The following is a 19,956-nucleotide window of genomic DNA, read 5'->3' on the forward strand; positions in this document are numbered from 1 at the left end:
CTTACTCAAAACTTTATATTCCATATACACTAAACTTTACTATACATACAATACTCTAAATATAAACTTCAAAACTAAAATTTTGAAAATTTAACTACAAATCTTAGACCTAATATTCAAATCTAATATTTTCATACTTTGATCCAAAATCTTAAATCATAGTCTTGATATTAATCAAATATTTTCAAACTTAAACATCAATTCTTAAAATAAATATAAACTTATTATGTTCAAAAAAGAAAACTCTAAACTTAAATTATAAACTCGAAAATACAAAATTTTATATAAGATATAACTAAGAAAAATCACTTAGAAAACAAATTATCAAATATTTAAGAAATATTTGTGAACATGGATCATCTCTTTTGGTGAGTTGTTCCACAGATGGAGGATCATCAGTTTGCATTGATATTGTGGTACATCTGGAAATGAAGAAATAATAAAGTCTTTAGTAATCTGGATGTGGATCCTCTGGATATCCTTAAACTGGCATAAACGGAATCAAAACTCTGGGCTGAGGCACAAATATTGAATGACAAAAAGATGACTCCACAGGTAGAGGCTACGACTCTTCCGTCAATTCCAGGAAGATGGTGTTTTACGGATGGTTCCTGGAAAGAGAATAATATTTTTTCAGGTCAAAGATGGTATAGTACCTTAGAAGGATTTGAGGGTTTGATGGGGGCAAGGAATGTCCGGGCTTCCCTCTCTCCTCTTCATGCAGAGATGGAAGCGTTATGGGCAATGGAATGCATGAAAAACTTACGACAATTTCAGGTTACGTTTGCAACGGATTGTTCTCAATTGGTGAAGATGGTTTCAGAACCAGAAGAATGACCAGCGTTTGCAAGTTATTTGGAAGATATAAACAGCCTGAAATAGAGTTTTTTCTGAGCAGAGATTATCTATGTACCAAGAACGCAGAACAAGAAGGCGGATAGCTTAGCCCGCAGTGCTAGGAAGGAAATGTCTTTTGTAGTTCACAAAGATCAAGATCTCTCAGTGTGGTTCACAGAGTCAATATGAGTCTGTAAAGTTGATGATAAAAAAAAAAAGAACAAAACAAAAATAAAAATAAAAATAGAAAAAGAAAGACAAAATTTCTGGCCAATCAGATTCAAATACATAAATCACACTCTTAACCATTTGATTAACTTATATCTAAAGGTAGAGATTTATTCAATTTAATTTTTATTTTTTTCTTCTCTCTCTCTCACGACAGATCTCATCTCATCTCCTTCTCTGCTTTTTTTTCCCCGATTCTCTCTTCACTCTAACCTCTCATCCTCATATCCAATATCTCTCTTCTCTCTCATCTATATCTCATATCTCTGTTCTCTCTCATCTCTCTCAACGCCACTCTCTTCTCTCTCATCTCTCTCAACGCCTCTCTCATGTTACCACCACCGTGTCTTCTCCTCGTCTCACCACCACCGTGTCTCCTCCTCGTCTCACCACCACCGTTTTCCCCCTTGTCTCTCTCAATTACATAAATCACACTCTTAACCATTGGATTAACTTAGATGTAAAGGTAGAGATTTATTCAATTTAATTTTTATTTTTTTCTTCTCCCTCTCTCCCTCTCTCACGACAGATCTCATCTCATCTCCTTCTTTGCTTTTTTTTCCCCGATTCTCTCTTCTTCACTCTAACCTCTCATTCTCATATCTCATATCTCTCTTCTCTCTCATCTCTCTCAACGCCTCTCTCTTCTCTCTCATCTCTCTCAACGCCTCTCTCATTTTACCACCACCGTGTCAACTCCTCGTCTCACCACCACCGTTTTCCCCCTTGTCTCACCACCACCAATAAATCACACTCTTAACCATTGGATTAACTTAGATCTAAAGGTAGACATTTATTCAATTTAATTTTTTATTTTTTTTCTTTTCTCTCTCTCCCTCTCTCCCTCTCTCCAGAATTAATCTGTAAACCAAATTTAATTTATTAATAAAATTTATTTTATTTTCAGTTACAAAATAATTTTCGATTTAATTTATAATTATTTAACTTTTAACTAATTAATCCTAATTAAATATTCAAAATAATTTTTAATTTTTATATTTCTAGTTATAGCATTATATCAATGTCATTATATGTACATCCTAACACAAATCAGAAGCTACAGTTAAGTTAATAATATCATATAAGTGTTGCTATCGTATCTGTATATTTCGTAGCGTTCAGAAAACACTATCGTAGGAGGGATACCTATGATTGATGTCGCATACATAGCATTTGTGAATTCGCTATCAAACATCTACTATAACATATTTCTCGCGCTAACAATGTACATATTTCTTGTAGTGCGAGTAATAAAATTTTTGACTTGTACTTACTTGCTATTTCGAGTACTTGATCAAAAATGAATTACTTGCAAGTTACTTGCTCCGCTCTATTACTTGCTATTTACGAACACTTTGAACTATTTACGAGTATTTGTGATCTATTTACGAGTTTTTCTGAGTATTTAAGAACTACCTAGTAAATAATATTCTGTTAGAAATAGACATAAAATTTGTTTTGTTTATTCTTTACTTAAAGTAACATGTGAATTACTTTAAACAAAATATTTGTTCATATTATAAAGAAGAAAAATAAAAAATATATAAATATTTCAATATATAAACATTGTATAATTTTTGATAAAAAAATGTCTTCTCTAAGAAGTAACAAGTAATAACAAGCCATATAGCTAAATTTTTAATACTTATTACTATTTAATACTTGACTAGATGACGACTAAGTATTTAAAAATCAAGACGGATACGAAACAAGTAACAATTATAAGAAGAGTAATTAGTATTTTTGTTCAATCATAAATGTAAAAGTAAAAGAAAAAATAAATATGAACAAGTATTTTATAGATCATGTGACAAATACTAAATAATGGAGCAAGTAACGGGACAAGTAACGAGTCAAGTACTAGAATAATAATGATACTTGATACTTGACTTGGTTTAGCAAGTAATGAAATTTGAGTCGAGTAACGAGTAATAGTCCTGAAGTTGAGCTATCATCTACTTGGTTGTTTTTTTCCTTTAATAAAAGGTTTTATCCATGTAGTTAATTTCAGGGATCCGAGCTTGATGATGAAAGAAAGACTTAGATGGGGAGATCCAATGGCTCATTTGGTCAACGTATTGTTTATACATCTGCTTACTCTATAAACCCATCACTAACCGAGACCGCCTTTCTATAGAAACAAATGACCCCAAGAGCTCACATCGACGGGAAGGTTTGGCACCTCCATGTCGGCTCTTCGCCACCTTGGAGCACGAGACACCTCTTATGGATCTAGGGGCCGACGATAAGATGAAAGTCTGGATTTTCATACCACAAAGTATCCCCAAGCACAACTGGTTAACAAGAGGATTAGAAGCTACACCTAGTCCGTATGGAATCAAACCCGGTAGACATTATTGGGATGGAGTTGACTGCAGTAAGTAATACAGGTTAGTATTTTCTGGTATAATGTGTATACTAAAATAAAAGTCCATTAGAAGCCTATTTGTGTAATCTGTGTTTTTGGTTTATAGGACATGAGAAGGATAGGTTTAAGAAGACGAGGGAGAAAAAAACAACAAAAGAGAAGCTTACCTTTATAAAATAAGTTAATGTTTGACTGTGTGTCTTTTGTTTGGATTCCACGTTCTGAAAACAAGGTTGCTGATGCTCTGGCAAAGTATGCCTTGATGCTCTGGCAAAGTATGCCTTGTCGAACGCATCCTTGGGCTGTTTATGATATGTAATCAGAATTTGTTGGGCTAAATGTGGTTTGGTTCAGGAAATAACCTCTCTAAACTGATGAACTATGGGTTTGATATGTTAAGACAAACCGAGTCTGGTTCTGTTTGATATTCTAGATAACAGTACAGTATGGTTTTCGGTTTAACCGAACTCAATGTTAAGAAAGTATGTAGTTCTAAACGGAACTCAATTGTTAATTTTCCGGGTTGTATAATATAAACATATTGGTAACAAAAAACTGTTCGATTTAACATCATGGAAATATAATCGAATAAATAAAAAAGAACCAAAAAGTATAGTTGTCACTTGTCTGTGATGCATGTAACTAAAGGGTTTGATTCGGGGATTTTGTATGGGCCATGCTGCCCGTGCCTTTTGAGTTTAATTGAGTTTCTGTTAATTTAATCAGCAAAACTATATAAATTTGTAATTGGTGGTCAAATCTCCAAAACCTCCTAATTATTTTATTTTCTTATTATATAAAGGAGCACGTACGTGCAAATATGTACGGAGACTAGTTAAACTTAAGACATTAATTTTGGTTATTGCATAAACTAGTTCACTTGAAACTATCTTTAACTTTGTCTATTTTTCCCCGGGATAATAATACTAATTGTGTTTTCTTTCCGTCAATAAAATAAAATATAACTCAAATTAAAGGCAGAGATTAAGCAAACCTGGGAAATAGGGAAAGGACGAGCGGATTGGAATTTTACGTAATCTTCTTTGAAAGCAGAGAATCACCTGATAACTTCTTTTATCTTTTCTAACTTGGAAGAACTATTCCTTTCTTATTTTATAATTCCTTTTAACTTTAGTAATTTTCATATTCTTTCCTTTTTTTTTACTTAAGCTTTGGTGCATTATATTTAAAAGTGGCAAGTGTTACAATTACAAAATCGTGATTGATCACACTAGACGTGAAATAGGAAAAGAGGTAATTTTCATATTCATCATCAGCTAACCAATTATAACTGATTTCCAAATTTGTAAGTTTGGAAAACTTATCTATTTTTATTACTCTATATCAAAGGTTTATCGCTTATTTCATCAGCTTATTTGTCTGATCCCAAAGGTTGCAAGAAAAATGAGATTAACAACGAAGGCATTGCATGAATATTAAAAGTAAGCACAAAACACCATTTAGTCGATTTTCAAAATAACTTGTTGCATTCTATTTTTTTCATATGTAATTACAAAGACAAACGATAATATATTTACAAACTTGTAGTTCAATAAACGTTTCGCTGTTAACTCTTTAACTTCTGTTTCGATTGAATTAAAGGGAAATTTTCAAAATAACTAACTTTCTATTTTATATGCATGATTCTCGTACTCGATCAAATTTCTATAATTACCACTGTTTTCGAAGATTTCAGTTCAAATTAATAGCTGAAAGGAAAAGGCGAGACATAAGGAAAGTACGTTGGCCATACATGATTTGAAACTGAAGTTTTCCTCTTTAACAAATTTTCAAACGGGTTACGATGTATATAGATAACGGCCAGCACTCTTAAAAAATCAGTGCCAAACGTATTAAAAGCGATATTTCTAAGGAGCTATTTAGCGAACTAAGCCACCAAAATATTGGAAGGCCGGTCTAATGTTATACAATGCCCTAAGCTAGTTTAAAAATCATGTCCTTATATATAGCTTATCCAAAATTATAACACAATAAAATACAAATATTTTAAACTTTTATAAAACAATAGAATACAATCAACTTTTTTTTTTTATAAAATAGTAAATTTTTAAATTAAAAACAAAGTTTTTTTTTTACATTTGTCTCCCTACAAAATCATTCAATAAATCTCGTATAGTCAAATATTTCAATAATAGATGTGTCAGTTGATTACAAAACCAATCCGTTTAATTTCTCATGTTGTAATTTGGACCGCAAATAATTTCTAAAAGTTTCAGTTTTGAAAACCTTCTTGTATATTTGATTATAATATTCTCTTTATAAAAAACAAATACTACAATAAGGTCTCCAACTTTTCTGGTTTTGATTAAAAAACATTATTTCCATAAACAAATTATAATGAATTAGGTTTAAATCCATACTCTTGTTTATTTATTTTTAAGATTTCAAACATGATGTTCTCATGCCATCATAACTAAAATTGCATAACAAATATTCTTTTGACTATAAAACTATCAATTTTATTTATTTATTTATCTATATATATATATATATATATATATATATATATATTAATAAAACTAAACTAAAGTTGTTCTATCAGTCTAGATGCCATAATCAATGGTTTGAGTGGTTTACCCTCTGAACCGGCCCTGCTAATTGGTTCAATGCTGAACTGCTAAAATTCATTATACATCCTTCAACTAGAGTGAGCATTCAATATATTTTGTTTGTCGCTGAAAAATATTAGTTAGTAGACAACGATATAACTAGAAAGATTAACAAAAATAATTACGAGGATTTGATCCTCGCAAAACTCATCCATGCATATATGTGGTGAAAACATTCTAACCAGTCAGGCAAGAGAGGTCACTAATATACTACTAGCTAACGTATTTAACGAAGCTACTCACGCTGAACCCAACTCACACATGACTCATACGACAGAAAAATTGATAAATGAACGATCAACCGATCACATAATTCTCAGTGACCTGAGCTCTTATTAGAGATTTCATGAAAAGGATTCAAAAGATTTTGCGAGACACTTTCATTTCGATACTATCGTGTAACCTAAACATTTTTCATCTAAGAGCAACCGAAGATCACATCGTGCAATTGTTCTCTAACCCAAACTGGTCCCGACTCAGTTTTACTTTAATTTTAGTAGGTTCTCCAAAGACACCAAAATGAAGTTATGAACAACATTGACCGTCTTTTATATGGTGTATATAAGTTTGCTCACTATTCAGAAATGATCAGGAACATGTTTAAAATGCAAAAACCAGAATCTTGGACGAATTGGACACTAGTTAGACACAAGTTCATGAACGTAATTGTGGTACTCTTAAGATTTTCATGGTGTTTTAAAACATAAGTGAATATGTTTTTAACACTTTATTTTATTAATTTAGTTTGAAACTATGATTTAAAATTCGACATATGAAATACAAAAAGAAAGCTAATGGTCTTTTCCATGACATGTTAACAGTATCATAGTTTAGGGTAAATAATTAGACATCCTGGTACCTATACTGGCATACAAACTTCTCTTGATTTATATAGATTTCCCTTTTATTGTTGGGCTTTTTCCAAATATGACTCAAAACTTAAAGTCAAACACAAAACTAACTCATGTTTTTTTTTTTTGAATTTTGACTTGTCTCTTTCACCCCCAAAGTTCAGATTATTTATGAAAATGCCATCACTTTTTTTTTTTAAATGCATATTTTACTCTATCACCCTCATCTTCCTTAAGTATTCACAATGTTGTCATTGCCATCAATACACCAACCACCATGAACAACCAATTTGAAGCTATGCACATAAAAATCGATTTATACTCTTTCTTTCTCAATTCTGATGAACCAAAAACAACGTCTCTTTACTTTCTCTCTATATTCATCCAAAAAAAACCCAAGATTTTAATTCTAAAAATTTTATGGTTCATAGAGCCATTGAAGCTTACGATTCTTGGTGGGTCACTTTTGTTTGAGATTATGGGTGCTTGGAGAAGACTTTTGTGTGCTAAACAAGTTATCTCACTAGTTGAAACTATGAAATTAGTTTTTCTTCCAGATCTGTTCGTCCAGACGACTTACGACTTCTGGGTAAGTCGTCTGACTGTAGACGACTTACATGGAAGTCTTCTGGTCAATGCAGAAGTTAATTTTGCAATTAACTTTTAAATGTTTTTTTCTAGACGACTTACATGGAAGTCGCCCATCTTTGTTTGTTAAAAAAAAAATCGAGACGACTTCCATGTAAGTCGTCAAAGGTAAACTGGTTAGTTTTGCATTTGACCGGATTATGTCAAAAATTTGACTTTTCCTGGACGACTTACATGTGAGTCGTCTCAGGTTAGTTTTGCAATTGAAAAATAAAACAAAAAAAAATTATTTTTGTCTAGATGACTTTCGTCCATGATTTTATTCCGAGATTCTGGTCAAACATTGCTTATCTTGGACGACTTCCATGTAAGTCGTCGAACGGACGACTTCCGTGTAAGTCGTCTAAAAAAATATTTTTTTGTTTTGTTTTTCAATTGCAAAACTAACCTGAGACGAGTTACATGGAAGTCGTCTAGGTATAACAAAATATTGATTTTTTAATTTTTTACTGGACGACTTACATGTAAGTCGTCCAGGAAAAGTCAAATTTCTGACACAATCCGGTCAAATGCAAAACTAACCAATTTTCCCTAAACAACTTACATGGAAGTCGTCTCAAATTTTTTTTTAACAAACAGAGATGGACGACTTTCATGTAAGTCATCTAGGTTAAAAATCAATTGCAAAACTAACCTAAATGGACGACTTCCTAGAAGTCTACCAGACGACCTCCGTGGAAGTCGTCTGCGTCAATGTTTAATAAACTTTCATTTTCTCTAAAATTATAAAGACTTTTTAATCTTTTTTTGTTAATTCATGTGTATTAGTAAATATTGGGGGCTACTGAATGAAATTTATAACTTAATTGGTGATATTTATAAGGTTACCAACATTCACGCTTAGTAAAGTCTCTAACTAATTGAGAAGACTTCCGTGGAAGTCTTCTACGTTAGTTTTTGTAAATTTGTTAAGTAACTTTAAGATATGTTTATTTAATTTTCTCCACTTGATATGGAAGAAGACTCCATCATCGTCTGGAAGACTTCTTTGAAGCCGTCTGGAAGACTTCCTGGAAGTCGTCTGGAAGACTTCCTGGAAGTCTTCTAGCGCATTATATTTTAGAATACTTCGAGAAGACTTCCCATAGGTCTTTCAAAGTCTGATCCAGATCTGAAAAATATGTATATCAAACCCAGATCTGTAAAACCTGCATATCATATCAAAAAACGTTCAAATGGCTTAAAAACAGAGAAAATGAGTGGAAAATTAGATAGACATACTTTTATAGAACACACAAAGTACATATCCAAGTGGAAGATGAGAACCATCTGATTAAAACCTGAAAAAAAAATAAACTAGTGAGAAAAACATGAGACAAAAATGAAAATTTATTTAAAGTTTAGTTTTTTCAATTCAAAGAGATTATAGTGGGTTTGGAGAGTTTTAGTTTAGGAAAAAAGTATGAATTTTATGCAACAGGAGGTTACCAAATGAAGAAAAATCAACATGAGAACTTGCCAAAAACGCTCAGATCTATTATGAAAGGGAGACATGGGAGAAGACTCTGTCAGAAGACTTCTTGGAAGTCGTCTGGAAGTCTTCTAGCCCAGAAGTCTTCCAGATCTGAAAAACCTGCATATCCAAATCCAGATCTGAAAAACTTGCATCTCCCAAAACGTTCAAATGGCTTAAAAACAGAGAAAATGAGTGAAATATTAGATAGATCTACCTTTATAGAACACACAAAAATACATATCTAAAATTAATAAATCTACCTTTAAATGAGTGGAAGATGAGAACCATGTGATGAAAAACTTGCAAAACAAGATAAACTACTGAGAAAGACATGAGATAAAAATAATAAATTGATATAAAGTTTGGTGTTCATAAGTTCAAAGAGATTAGAGAGAAGTTGGAGAGTTTTAGAATGAAGAACATACCATTTTTGTTGCAGCCATTTGAGAGGATGAGAGAAAATGCGTAAAAAAATTTTATATATGGAACAAAAATTCCAATAAGGTTAAATATTTTCGATCAGAAGACTTACTAGACGACTTACTTGTAAGTCGCCCAGAAGACTTCAATATTTTTAGCGGAAAACTAAAATATTTTTAGCGGGAGTTAGAAGCCTTCCTAGACGACTTACATGTTAGTCGTCTAGACCCTAAACATAACCCCTAAACTAAATTAACTAACTAAACACTTCATAAAATCAAATTAAACTTAAAAAGTGTTTACTATACACAGAAATAATCACATGTAGATAAAAATTTAATGTTTCAAAAAAACATTTAAGCTTTCCAGAATCTAACCCTAAGAATACATACAATACTATAACATATGTTGTCAAACCCTAGACTAAAGAATATCGTGATTCACTACTTTCACTCATCTATATTGAAAACAATTCAATTTTATTATATCTTAATTTATATCACTTAAAACTGTTTATATTTACATGATTTTAATTTTTCGCTTACCAAAATATTTTTTGCAAAATTTATAAATTATTTTTAAGATCAACTATACCAGACGACTTCCGTGGACGTCGTCCAGAAGACTTAACAGAATCTCAGAAGACTCAGAAAACTTAGGGGGATATATTTGTAAAAATGAGTTCTGTTTTTTTGTTTGGTCACAAGGAGTTGGCTGTAATTTCACAAGACTTTTGGGTTATTTTTGCATTTGATTCAAGTTTGGGTATACTTTTAACTTGAGTCATATTTGGTAAATCCCCCCTTATTGTTTTTATCAATATTTTTTATTATTAGTTTTGGGAAGTCACAATGATCCGGCTGAAAGCAAAATACAAACAAGAACATAAAATCCTAGAGATTTAAACATAAACACCAAAATCAAAAATTGATTTAAAAGTTACATGGTTATTTTGATATCTAAATATATTCTTACCTACCGAACATGGAATATGATCTAACAATGCAGTGGAAAAATGTATAAACGGGAACATAAGGAATAAAAAATAGAAGCCACAAAGCTGAAGAACATGTTTTATCTTTATTAGTAAAACAAATCCAGAAGACAAAATGCAGTGTAAGACGAGAAGGAAGTTTTTTTTTTTTTTTTTTTTTAAAGGCGACGAGATGGGAAGTGTTCTGGGGGCATTGACTATACTTTTCTTGCACATTAATAAAAATTTAGTTATAATAAAAGTTTTTTTTTAGTAAAAAAAAATTGTACAGCACATATAATGTCCACTGTACGTACAACTCTTCATATTCATTGAGGCGATTCTTTCAATATAAACGATTGAACCACTATATTGTTTTATTGATTATGACATCTTAAGATACCACAAAATAAATTTTAATTTGTAAAGTACTAGCCAGATTTTAAAACTCTTATTTTTAAACCAAATCATTATATTATTTTAAGAATTTCTTATAAAGTTATAATTTTATTTATGTTACAAAAAAGTTACAATTCTAGATTTTTAAAGCGTTTAAAGTACAGTTTAAAAGTTGTATGAGAATTCGTTAGCCCATTCAAAATTACTAGAGTTTTAGTTCTAACAATCATTATAAAAAAAACAAATCAAGAACTATATTCTGAGCTTTAACCACTAATTTCAAGTTTTATGAAATTTGGAATTAATTTTCCCTCACTTATTCTCGTATATTCACTATATTTCATAATAAGTGTCATTTTAACATTTTTTTTCTTGTTACAAAAAAAAATGTCACTTTACAATTCCAATGCAAATTATACTTATTTTCATCTGAAAATTAATTGAAAAATACATTGATTTTATAAATAATTTTATGTATCTCAAATACTATTGGTTAGAAATGTATAATTAGTAACAACTTACATATATTTCCGATACTTTATTAATCTGTGTGAACAATGTCAAAACATTTATTCGGAAACAGAGAGAGTATATGATATCTCGGATCTTTTATTTGGAATTTTGCTCTCCCTCTGTTCGAAGCATTCTTTGCTTAAAAACAGGTTAGCTCCAGGAATAAAGCTAAGTTCCCACCCCCAACGTTTTGGGTTCAAGATATACATTTTATCTTTATGGCTGATGTTATTTATTTTCAAGAAAGTTCAGCATCGTCGAACATGTTGCACATTACCTAAATGCTTTTATGCACCTTAGAATTTGCATTCTTTAAAGTTCGAACTACAGTTCAATCGATTAAAAAAATAGTTTGATGCCAATAGTGCATATAGAACTGGTAGGGCCTTCTCAATTTTTTCGGGACCCTGTTCAGAAATATTAAGGATAAATGTAAATCATAATGAAATAGTTTTAGAAATTAGTAGTTTTAAATGTTTATCGTTTTTTTATAAATTATAAACTCTAAATTAGTAATTTTGTGACCATAATTTATGTATATATTGTTTAAATTTCTTTAATTTTTTTATATTTTTATACTCGGACTCTGTTCGACCGCTTCACTTGCACGTGTTATTAGACGGCTCGACCGCTTCACTTGCACGTGCTATTAGACGGCCCTGAGGATTGGAGTATATAGCAAGAAAATGTTTATTACACTATTATATAATTTTTTTTTTTTTGCAAACAAAAATTTAACTTCTTAGAAAATAATTAATCCTAAACATCTGAAAACTTGAATCCACTCTTGCATTAGCTACATAGTTTGTTATTCACGTTCTTATACCGCTATTGTTTAATTTTAATTACTGAAAAATGAAAAGTTTATGTGTAGATAAATATATATATATATACAGAGAGACATTTTTTTTTTTTTTTGTAAACTATATACAGAGAGACATGTGTAATCCCTATTACTTAACCACGAATCAACGTTGCAGTATCATCATCCTATTGGATTTTGCAGACGGATTTCTCTAATGCCTACCTATATTTAGTAATTTTAAAATTAAAAGTTTATGTTTTAGTTAACCATCTTTATCGATCTCGAGTGAATTTTCTACAATTGTTTCTTCAAAAGCAAAAAGAGAAATCGATGAACAACACCACTAAGTAAAGTCAAGCAGCTTGTTCATCATATTTTCTTATAGTTTTGAATGAATTTAACCTATAAGTTGGAACGTCTCGCAAGAATTATACATTCTTTCATGCTACATGTGAAAAAAGATATAAGAATCATTTTAATCAAAGAATTATACCTTCTTTCATGCAAGTCAAGCATTTGTTGTAGTATCACATTTTGTGAGTAAAAAAAGATATAAGAATCATTTCAATCACATAACATATGACATACTTAATTACATATGCAAGTAAAAAACACTTGGTCGGAGCATTACGAGATATTTAAAACAAAACGTACTTGACAAATAAACATGTCACATGTGTAAGCAAATAGCATAGCTGTATATATCCCATACTTCAAGTCTCCATCTACTATGCCAACATTAATCCTTGATGGAGACACTATCTAAAGCACTTCAACTAACACACGTTCACTAAATAAGCTTAGTTAGATAACATTAACTATACAAGCAGTTATAACATCGCGGTCTTTATAGTTTTGTATGTAATTCTCATCTCAGTCTATCTTCGTTACTCATTTAGTATAAAGGATAATTTTTTATCAAACATGATCATATCTTTTTTTTTTTTTTTTGACCACACATGATCATATCTAGAACAAGACAAAACGATGATACATGCATATATAAATATGAAAATAAATGAAAGAAAAGGAAAACACACAAAGCGAATCGTGATGCGACCGTTCCCTTGGCCTGTCAAATAAATCGTGACCATAGCCCGACCCGGTTTCAGCTGTCCTAAACGAATAGTAAACCGACACGTAATCCTAGTTCCAGCACACGTAAGCAATCTCCGTCACCGTGTGAGACAACATGGGCCCTCGCTGCCGTTTCGTAACGAGACCAATTTTCATCGGCACACCAAAGGCTTCGCTGTTAAAACTTAAAACTCACTGTTGTTTTTTTTAACTTAACGCCGTTAAAACCTTTTCTTTCCTCCTCGTATAAATACCCAGAGAAGCTCTTGTCTCATCTCTTGCTCTTCGTCAGAATTTATACTCCAAGACAAATAAACGTCGGAGCTCCGTTTTAGTTACCCGACAACCCGAAACCTCTCCCTCTTTATTTTTCTTTGGGTTTTTGAAATTAGTTTCGGCCGTTGTCATTTTTAATCTGCTTCTCTTCGGGTAGAAAATAATCTGTTAGAGATTTCTGGGGATTTTATTTTTGCTTTGGATATTTTTAAGCACTGAGTTTTATAGCTTCTTGAGCGAGAGCGAGAGAGAGTAGGAGCTTTTGTGTCAGAATCAGATTCGATATCGCACGAAGAAGACGACGACATTTTCAGGTCAGTACGAGTTTCGTTGTAAGAAATCCATTTCCTGAATATTTTTATCGGAAAATGAAAAAAATCAGAGAGATTTGTTACTTACTTTTTTTTTTTCTTCTGTATAGGCGATTGAGAAAGAAACAGAAAATTCATTCTTTTTTCGATCGATCTTTTCAAACTATTTTTCTCTGAAGAAAAAAAAGATTCAGAGGATTTTTGTGTGTGTGTTGCCTTTATCTGCTGCATATTTTTCCTTTACTGTCACTTGATTGATTTGATTTTTTTTGACAGATTTGATTCGTCACTTCGCTCCAGATTTTCTCATCGCTTTCTAACCATCCAAACATACTTTTTTTTGTTCTCAAATCGAAACCCTTCTTCAACAAAAAAAAAAAAAAAAACTCAAATCGAAATTTTCTATAGTTTTCCAGGAAAATATACCGTTTCTTATTCATTTCAAAAGTTTCGCGGGTATTTATTGTTCCCTAACTTTGCTTTTGCTTTTTACTAAGAAGAACGCCGAATTTTTCTCTGCCATTAAAAAAAAGCTGTAATTCATCATTATCAATCCTTTATTCACATTTATTGTGAAGCCATTGATGATGGTCTATATATATGTGTAGGCTTAGACACAGAAGACAGAACGAACCCTGCCCGGCGACGGAGGTAGACTCAACCTTAAAAGCAGAGCTGCTAGCAATAATCTTAAATCAGATTCGCAGTTAATTAAAACAAAAGGTGTGTACAAACCATCCATTATTTCATTCAAATCAAATTCAATGCTTTGAGAAATCAAGAAGAAGAAGAAAAAAAACAAAGGCTTTTTTTTTTTGTATCAGTTATTGCATTTGCTTATCAAAAACAAGAGTTTTACTACTCCCCCTATTATTATTCTTCGTAATTCGTGATTTCTGCAATTTTTTTTTGGTTTTTAATATAACTTTTGCATAGTAAAATACAATTCATATTATATTTATGTAGCTTTCATCTCTCGACACGCTTTAGATTGGTCCATCATCACTCAAAACCCTAAATATAGAAACCAAACTCCTTTTCTTTTTCCTAACACGTGACTGTCAAGACTCTATTTTCTTGTTTCAAAACATTCAATATTTCCTTTTCCAGTGATATTATATATGTTTCTGTTTTCTTTTTCCTGTCTAGAATGGTGATAAACACGGGGATAACCTCCACATATTATTTGATTCTTTTGTCAAATTGTTTTTCTGTTTTATTTTGGCTGCTTGCATAATCTAGATTTTTAAAATGTCAGGAATTTCGGTTACTGCATTAAAATGTTTTTATCCTTGTTCCAGCTTTTGATATGTTAGGAATGTCCATGGGGCTCATCATTGTTTCACGCGACGGGCATTATTGAATTTTAAAACCATTTTATGTTGCAATTTATTTTTAAGAAAATAAAGAAGATGTTATTCACGGGGGTCCTATCCTCTGATCCCCAAGTTCTCTTTCTTTTTTCTGGTTCCAGTATTTGTTTTAAAAAGGAAAGTGTTAACTTGCAGTTTTAGATATATTTCAACACTTTTGTCTCTATCAAAGATCCACTCCACTAATTAGAACTTCCCATAGCTTTTATTATTGTATTCCTGCCAATTGTTTTTCTATAGTTATTTATAGTGCTGAGCTCTATAAGCCCCTTCTGAGATTTGTGTTGAGCTCTATTGTCTCTGAGGTATAACACCCAAGTCCAACCATGGTGGAATGTGTTAAAAAAATTTAATACTGTTTTCCATTATTTATTTAAATACTAATAATGGGTTTAGATCTTGAACTTGAACCAAATCAACTTATCAAGTTCTATTTTCTTTTCGACTAGTTGTTTTCTAACCAGAAGAGAGATACGTCACAACTTTTGTTCTTTTGTGTTGTGTGTTGCGTTATAGAAAACGACCAATTGGCATCCATATTCCCCTTCCTATGTTCTAACTAATTTTTACGATTGTCTGTTACTATTCATTTCGTAGGACCATTGCTTTGTTAAAAAAAACCTTTACCTTTTAAATAAATTAAATCCGTACCCTGATTACATAAGCTATATCTACCGTGCTATATGTCGGATTGTGGATCCCTTTATTGTGTAGCTCTCTCTCTCTCTCTCTCTCTCTCTCTCTCTCTACTTTTTAGTTTTGTAATGACTTTATTTGGTTTCTAGTAGTATTATTAGTTGAGGTTTGGTTATTTTATGTAGACTCTGTTTCATACGATTCTGTAGGGCTGAAAAGGCAAGAGAACACAAAAAGAGGCAAAGATGTTCACTTGCATAACTTGTACCAAAGCAGACGGAGGTGAGGAAGCCGGAACGCGTGGAAGCACCACTCCCAATACTAAAGAAGCCGTCAAAAGCCTAACCACACAGGTCTCTCTCTCCCTATGAATCTAATCTCTTCTTTCTTTGTTGATCCTTCTGCTTTTTTTTTTTACTTTATTTTGTTGCTTTTCCCTAACTGCCTTGCTAGTGAAACAAACCAAAGTCACAGACCCCAATTTAAAACGTATCTCACAGAAGATAAAAAAGCAACTCTTTAATACTGTATAAGAAAACGTACAGTCCATAGATTCGTCTGATATTCTTTTCTTTATCTTTGAGATTTGTCTAATGAGAACTGATAATTCATTACTATAGTGGTCTACTATTGTTTAAACAGAGATGGAACTTCACTTGCTTGGAATCTTTCACGAATCCCTCTTTCATAGGTTATGTCAGTGTGTGTTTCCCATCTATGTGACTAGACATGAAAGTCAAACAACTACTGAAACCAATTTAAACCCAGATTCCAAAATCCTTAACTGGTGTATCCAGTTTGAATTATTCTTTAGGATTGTAGTGGCTGATTAAAGCTAAAGGGGTCATGATTTGATGAATATTGCTACTGAAGACTGATCTAATTATACTTTTTTTTTCTCAAATAAGCTTTAGTGGATTCTTACCTAAACAGGAAAAGTAAAGCAAAGGGTTTAAAGAGTAGGTGCAACTATTTATAAATTAAAAGAAATGAAAATACAAAAGGAAAGAGATGGCCGTTATGATTGGGTTCTGTAGATTGAGAAGACAAGATGAAGTAGTTTTTTTTTTTTAATATAATAATGTTAATTATGTTAGATCTCATAGCTTTATTGATGTTCTTTTAAGAATGATCATAGTAGATCTCCCTTTTTTAAGTTCGTTAGGCCAAAGAGTGAAGTTCTCTTGACGTACTTAGTCATGGCTTAAAGCCTGATACTACATATAATGTTAGTGAAACTGTTGTATTAATCTTTTTGTTTCGTTTAAGCAGATTAAAGATATGGCTATGAAATTCTCTGGTGCTTATAAACAATGTAAGCCATGCACTGGTTCCTCTACCAGCCCCATGAAGAAAGTACATAGACCGTTCCCAGATTATGACAATTCCTCTGAAGGTGTTCCGTACCCTTACATGGGTGGAAGCGCTGGTTCTACACCTGCTTGGGACTTTACAAACTCCTCTCATTATCCAGCTGGACGGCCAGAGCCAAAATTCACATCAATCTATGGAAACGATCGGGAATCTATCTCTGCTCAGTCTTGTGATGTGGTACTAGATGATGAAGGGCCTAAAGAGTGGATGGCTCAAGTAGAACCGGGTGTCCATATCACATTCGCCTCGCTTCCCAGTGGAGGCAATGATCTGAAACGTATCCGCTTCAGGTAATTGACCTACTTTTAACAACCTCTGTGCGTGTGATTTACATCAGTAAGTTGTCTAGAACAGAATCTGCATGTCCTGTTTCGATATGTATGTTGGTTTGGTTGCAGTACACTGTTAGATGTAATGTTTCCATTATCGTTTGGTTGGAAAACACGTAAGTGCTTATGTTATTACACTGGAAGCTGAAACTCACCATTACTTGTGTCTTGTTTTGAAAGCCGGGAGATGTTCGACAAGTGGCAAGCTCAACGGTGGTGGGGTGAGAATTATGAAAAAATTGTTGAGCTTTACAATGTACAGAAATTTAACCGCCAAGCTCTTCAGACGCCTGCTAGATCCGAGGATCAGGTAAAAGGAACATCGATTTTGCAATGTTAGTTGAGTGTTTTCTTCAGACAAGAACCTTTTTTGTGAAGCTTTGTCTTGTTTATTTTTTTATTAGTCACAGAGAGATTCAACTTACTCGAAGATGGAATCAGCGAGAGAAAGCAAAGATTGGACTCCAAGACACAACTTCAGACCTCCAGGAGTTAATGTCCCGCATCACTTCTATGGTGGCTCTAGCAACTATGGTCATCATCATGGAGGACCTCCAATGGATGCAGCTCGAACCACCACTTCTTCAAGAGACGAACCACCGTCAATGAGCAACGCAAGTGAAATGCAGGCTGAGTGGATCGAAGAGGACGAGCCAGGCGTTTACATTACCATCAGACAGTTAGTAGATGGTACTAGAGAGCTACGTCGGGTCAGATTCAGGTATATCAAACATCTTAACTAAGCATTTATGATGAATACTTTAGTGCTAAAAGCCTTTTTTGATTACTCTGGTTCCCGGTTTAGAATACCTATTACTCGAGATTGGAAACTCAAGATCATACCACTTATGTTTTTATTTGTTTGATCAACAGCCGGGAACGTTTTGGGGAAGTGCATGCAAAGACATGGTGGGAGCAGAACAGAGAGAGAATACAAAGCCAATACCTCTAGTAACAGAGAAATACGAGTGTCTTCCAAATCATTATTTAATTAACCTTCTCCACATAATAACACATCTATATACATTTTGCTTATCTTGTTTTCTTCTTAGTTCAAGATCTATGCATAATTTATGTATAAGTAGTCGACGATTAAGCTGATTACATATATAGACATCATCAACCGCTAGAACCTAAAAAGGGAAATTGTAAATATCTATACAGAGCTAAGTGTGCTTTGAAATTTTTTGGTAACCAAAATGAGTCCTAAACACTTCATATAGTTCATAATACTCTAAGAATCGCTATGAAGAACAATATAGCTGCTGGGAGAGCGTCGAGTGCGCGGAGATGAAGCCTAATCTGAGCCACAATAGCAGTCAAACAAAGATCGGAGGTAGAAGGGAATATGACGCCTTTGTCTAGGACAGTCTTCCAAGTAAAGCACTACACATATTGCACCGTCCCAATGTGCTTGTCGAGGTGCTTGCATGAACCGAGCGAGGATATTGACGCAGTAACTCAATTCGGGACAAGCCAGGGCTAGATAAATAAGCCGATAAATAAAACGATTGTAGCTGAAAGTTTTTTTTCCATCGATGTGTTATGGTCGTGCACCACTAAAGCCACATTTTGAAATGATATCAAGTAAATCCTTCATATGCGAGAGAGATGTGCCATCTGGTCCACACACTACTTCAATGCCCAAAAAATATTTCAAAATACCAAAATCTATCATGCAGAAACATGTGCTGAGATAATCTTTGAACTTGTGATCACCAAATCATCAACCATATATAAGGATACGAAGGACAATACTGCCAAAAATCCGAGTGAATAAAAAATAGTCATTTCGACATTGGATGAAGTTATAGTCAAGTAACGCAATAGAGAGCTTTGAGAACCAACAACGAAGTGCTTAACATAGCCCATATATGAATTTGTGCAGCCTACATACGTGAAAGGAATTCGAGGGTTGAAAACCTGGTGCAGGTTTCATATAGATTTCTACCTTAAGATCATCCGTTGTGGACATCCATTTGATGAAGTTTCTAACTTTTAGTGGCTGCAACTTCAAGAAGTATGTGAATCGTATTCATTTTTACGGTCACTGCAAAAAATTTCTTTTTGACAATTTCCCATGACTACCAATTTTGCCTTATGATGGATGCCCAACAGAACCACCAACATTATACTTGATACGATAAATCAATTTGTACATTTCTAGGAGGTAAGTGTTGTAAGGACCGTGTCTTATGCTCCTCAAGAACGTCCACTTCTGTTCCATTGCTCCATGCCAATCTTTGAGCTTCACTATATCACTAAAGTGAATAGCTTCATCTCCGAGAGTAATGTCAGCAAGGAAAGCTATGTGATGTTGGAGAAGCCATTGTTAGATCAAAAATAGCAATGGGATAGAGAAACATATCAGAAGAAGCTGATGTGGAGTGAGGGGAGTCGAGAACAATGTTTATATCAAATTAAGCAGAGTATGTCACATATGGCTTAAGAT

General features: G+C 32.9%; 1 protein-coding gene and 1 long non-coding RNA gene across 4 annotated transcripts; both read left to right on the plus strand.

Moving 5' to 3' along the window:
- Nucleotides 1-1,320: 1,320 nt before the first annotated feature.
- Nucleotides 1,321-3,837, plus strand: LOC106293798. The gene is made up of 3 exons (XR_001260640.1): nt 1,321-1,531; nt 3,067-3,455; nt 3,540-3,837. It is a non-coding gene; the product is annotated as an uncharacterized LOC106293798 (long non-coding RNA).
- A 9,667-nt stretch (nt 3,838-13,504) lies between these two features.
- Nucleotides 13,505-18,723, plus strand: LOC106344174 (protein BREVIS RADIX-like). Of its 3 annotated transcripts, none has more exons than XM_013783588.1 (7): nt 13,505-13,813; nt 14,401-14,515; nt 16,011-16,154; nt 17,074-17,465; nt 17,685-17,814; nt 17,909-18,225; nt 18,378-18,722. In XM_013783588.1, the coding sequence occupies exons 3-7, from the start codon at nt 16,047-16,049 to the stop codon at nt 18,454-18,456; spliced, it is 1,026 nt and encodes a 341-aa protein (XP_013639042.1). In that variant the 5' UTR covers nt 13,505-13,813; nt 14,401-14,515; nt 16,011-16,046; the 3' UTR covers nt 18,457-18,722. The 3 variants fall into 3 exon arrangements, with proteins under 3 accessions (XP_013639042.1, XP_013639041.1, XP_013639043.1); XM_013783587.1 differs by having other exon boundaries at nt 13,505-13,795; XM_013783589.1 differs by lacking the exons at nt 13,505-13,813; nt 14,401-14,515 and having other exon boundaries at nt 16,018-16,154; nt 18,378-18,723.
- Nucleotides 18,724-19,956: the final 1,233 nt, after the last annotated feature.

This window comes from Brassica oleracea, chromosome C5 (assembly GCF_000695525.1).
Source record: "Brassica oleracea var. oleracea cultivar TO1000 chromosome C5, BOL, whole genome shotgun sequence".
In the NCBI taxonomy this organism is placed as follows: domain Eukaryota; kingdom Viridiplantae; phylum Streptophyta; class Magnoliopsida; order Brassicales; family Brassicaceae; genus Brassica; species Brassica oleracea.

Excerpts from the sequence above, each read along its gene's own strand:
- LOC106344174 (XM_013783588.1), top strand. The coding sequence starts at position 16,047 with ATGTTCACTTGCATAACTTGTACCAAAGCAGACGGAGGTGAGGAAGCC. Across the intron at positions 17,466-17,684 it reads CTGAAACGTATCCGCTTCAG|CCGGGAGATGTTCGACAAGT; the intron begins GTAATTGACCTA and ends TTGTTTTGAAAG. Across the intron at positions 18,226-18,377 it reads CTACGTCGGGTCAGATTCAG|CCGGGAACGTTTTGGGGAAG; the intron begins GTATATCAAACA and ends TTTGATCAACAG.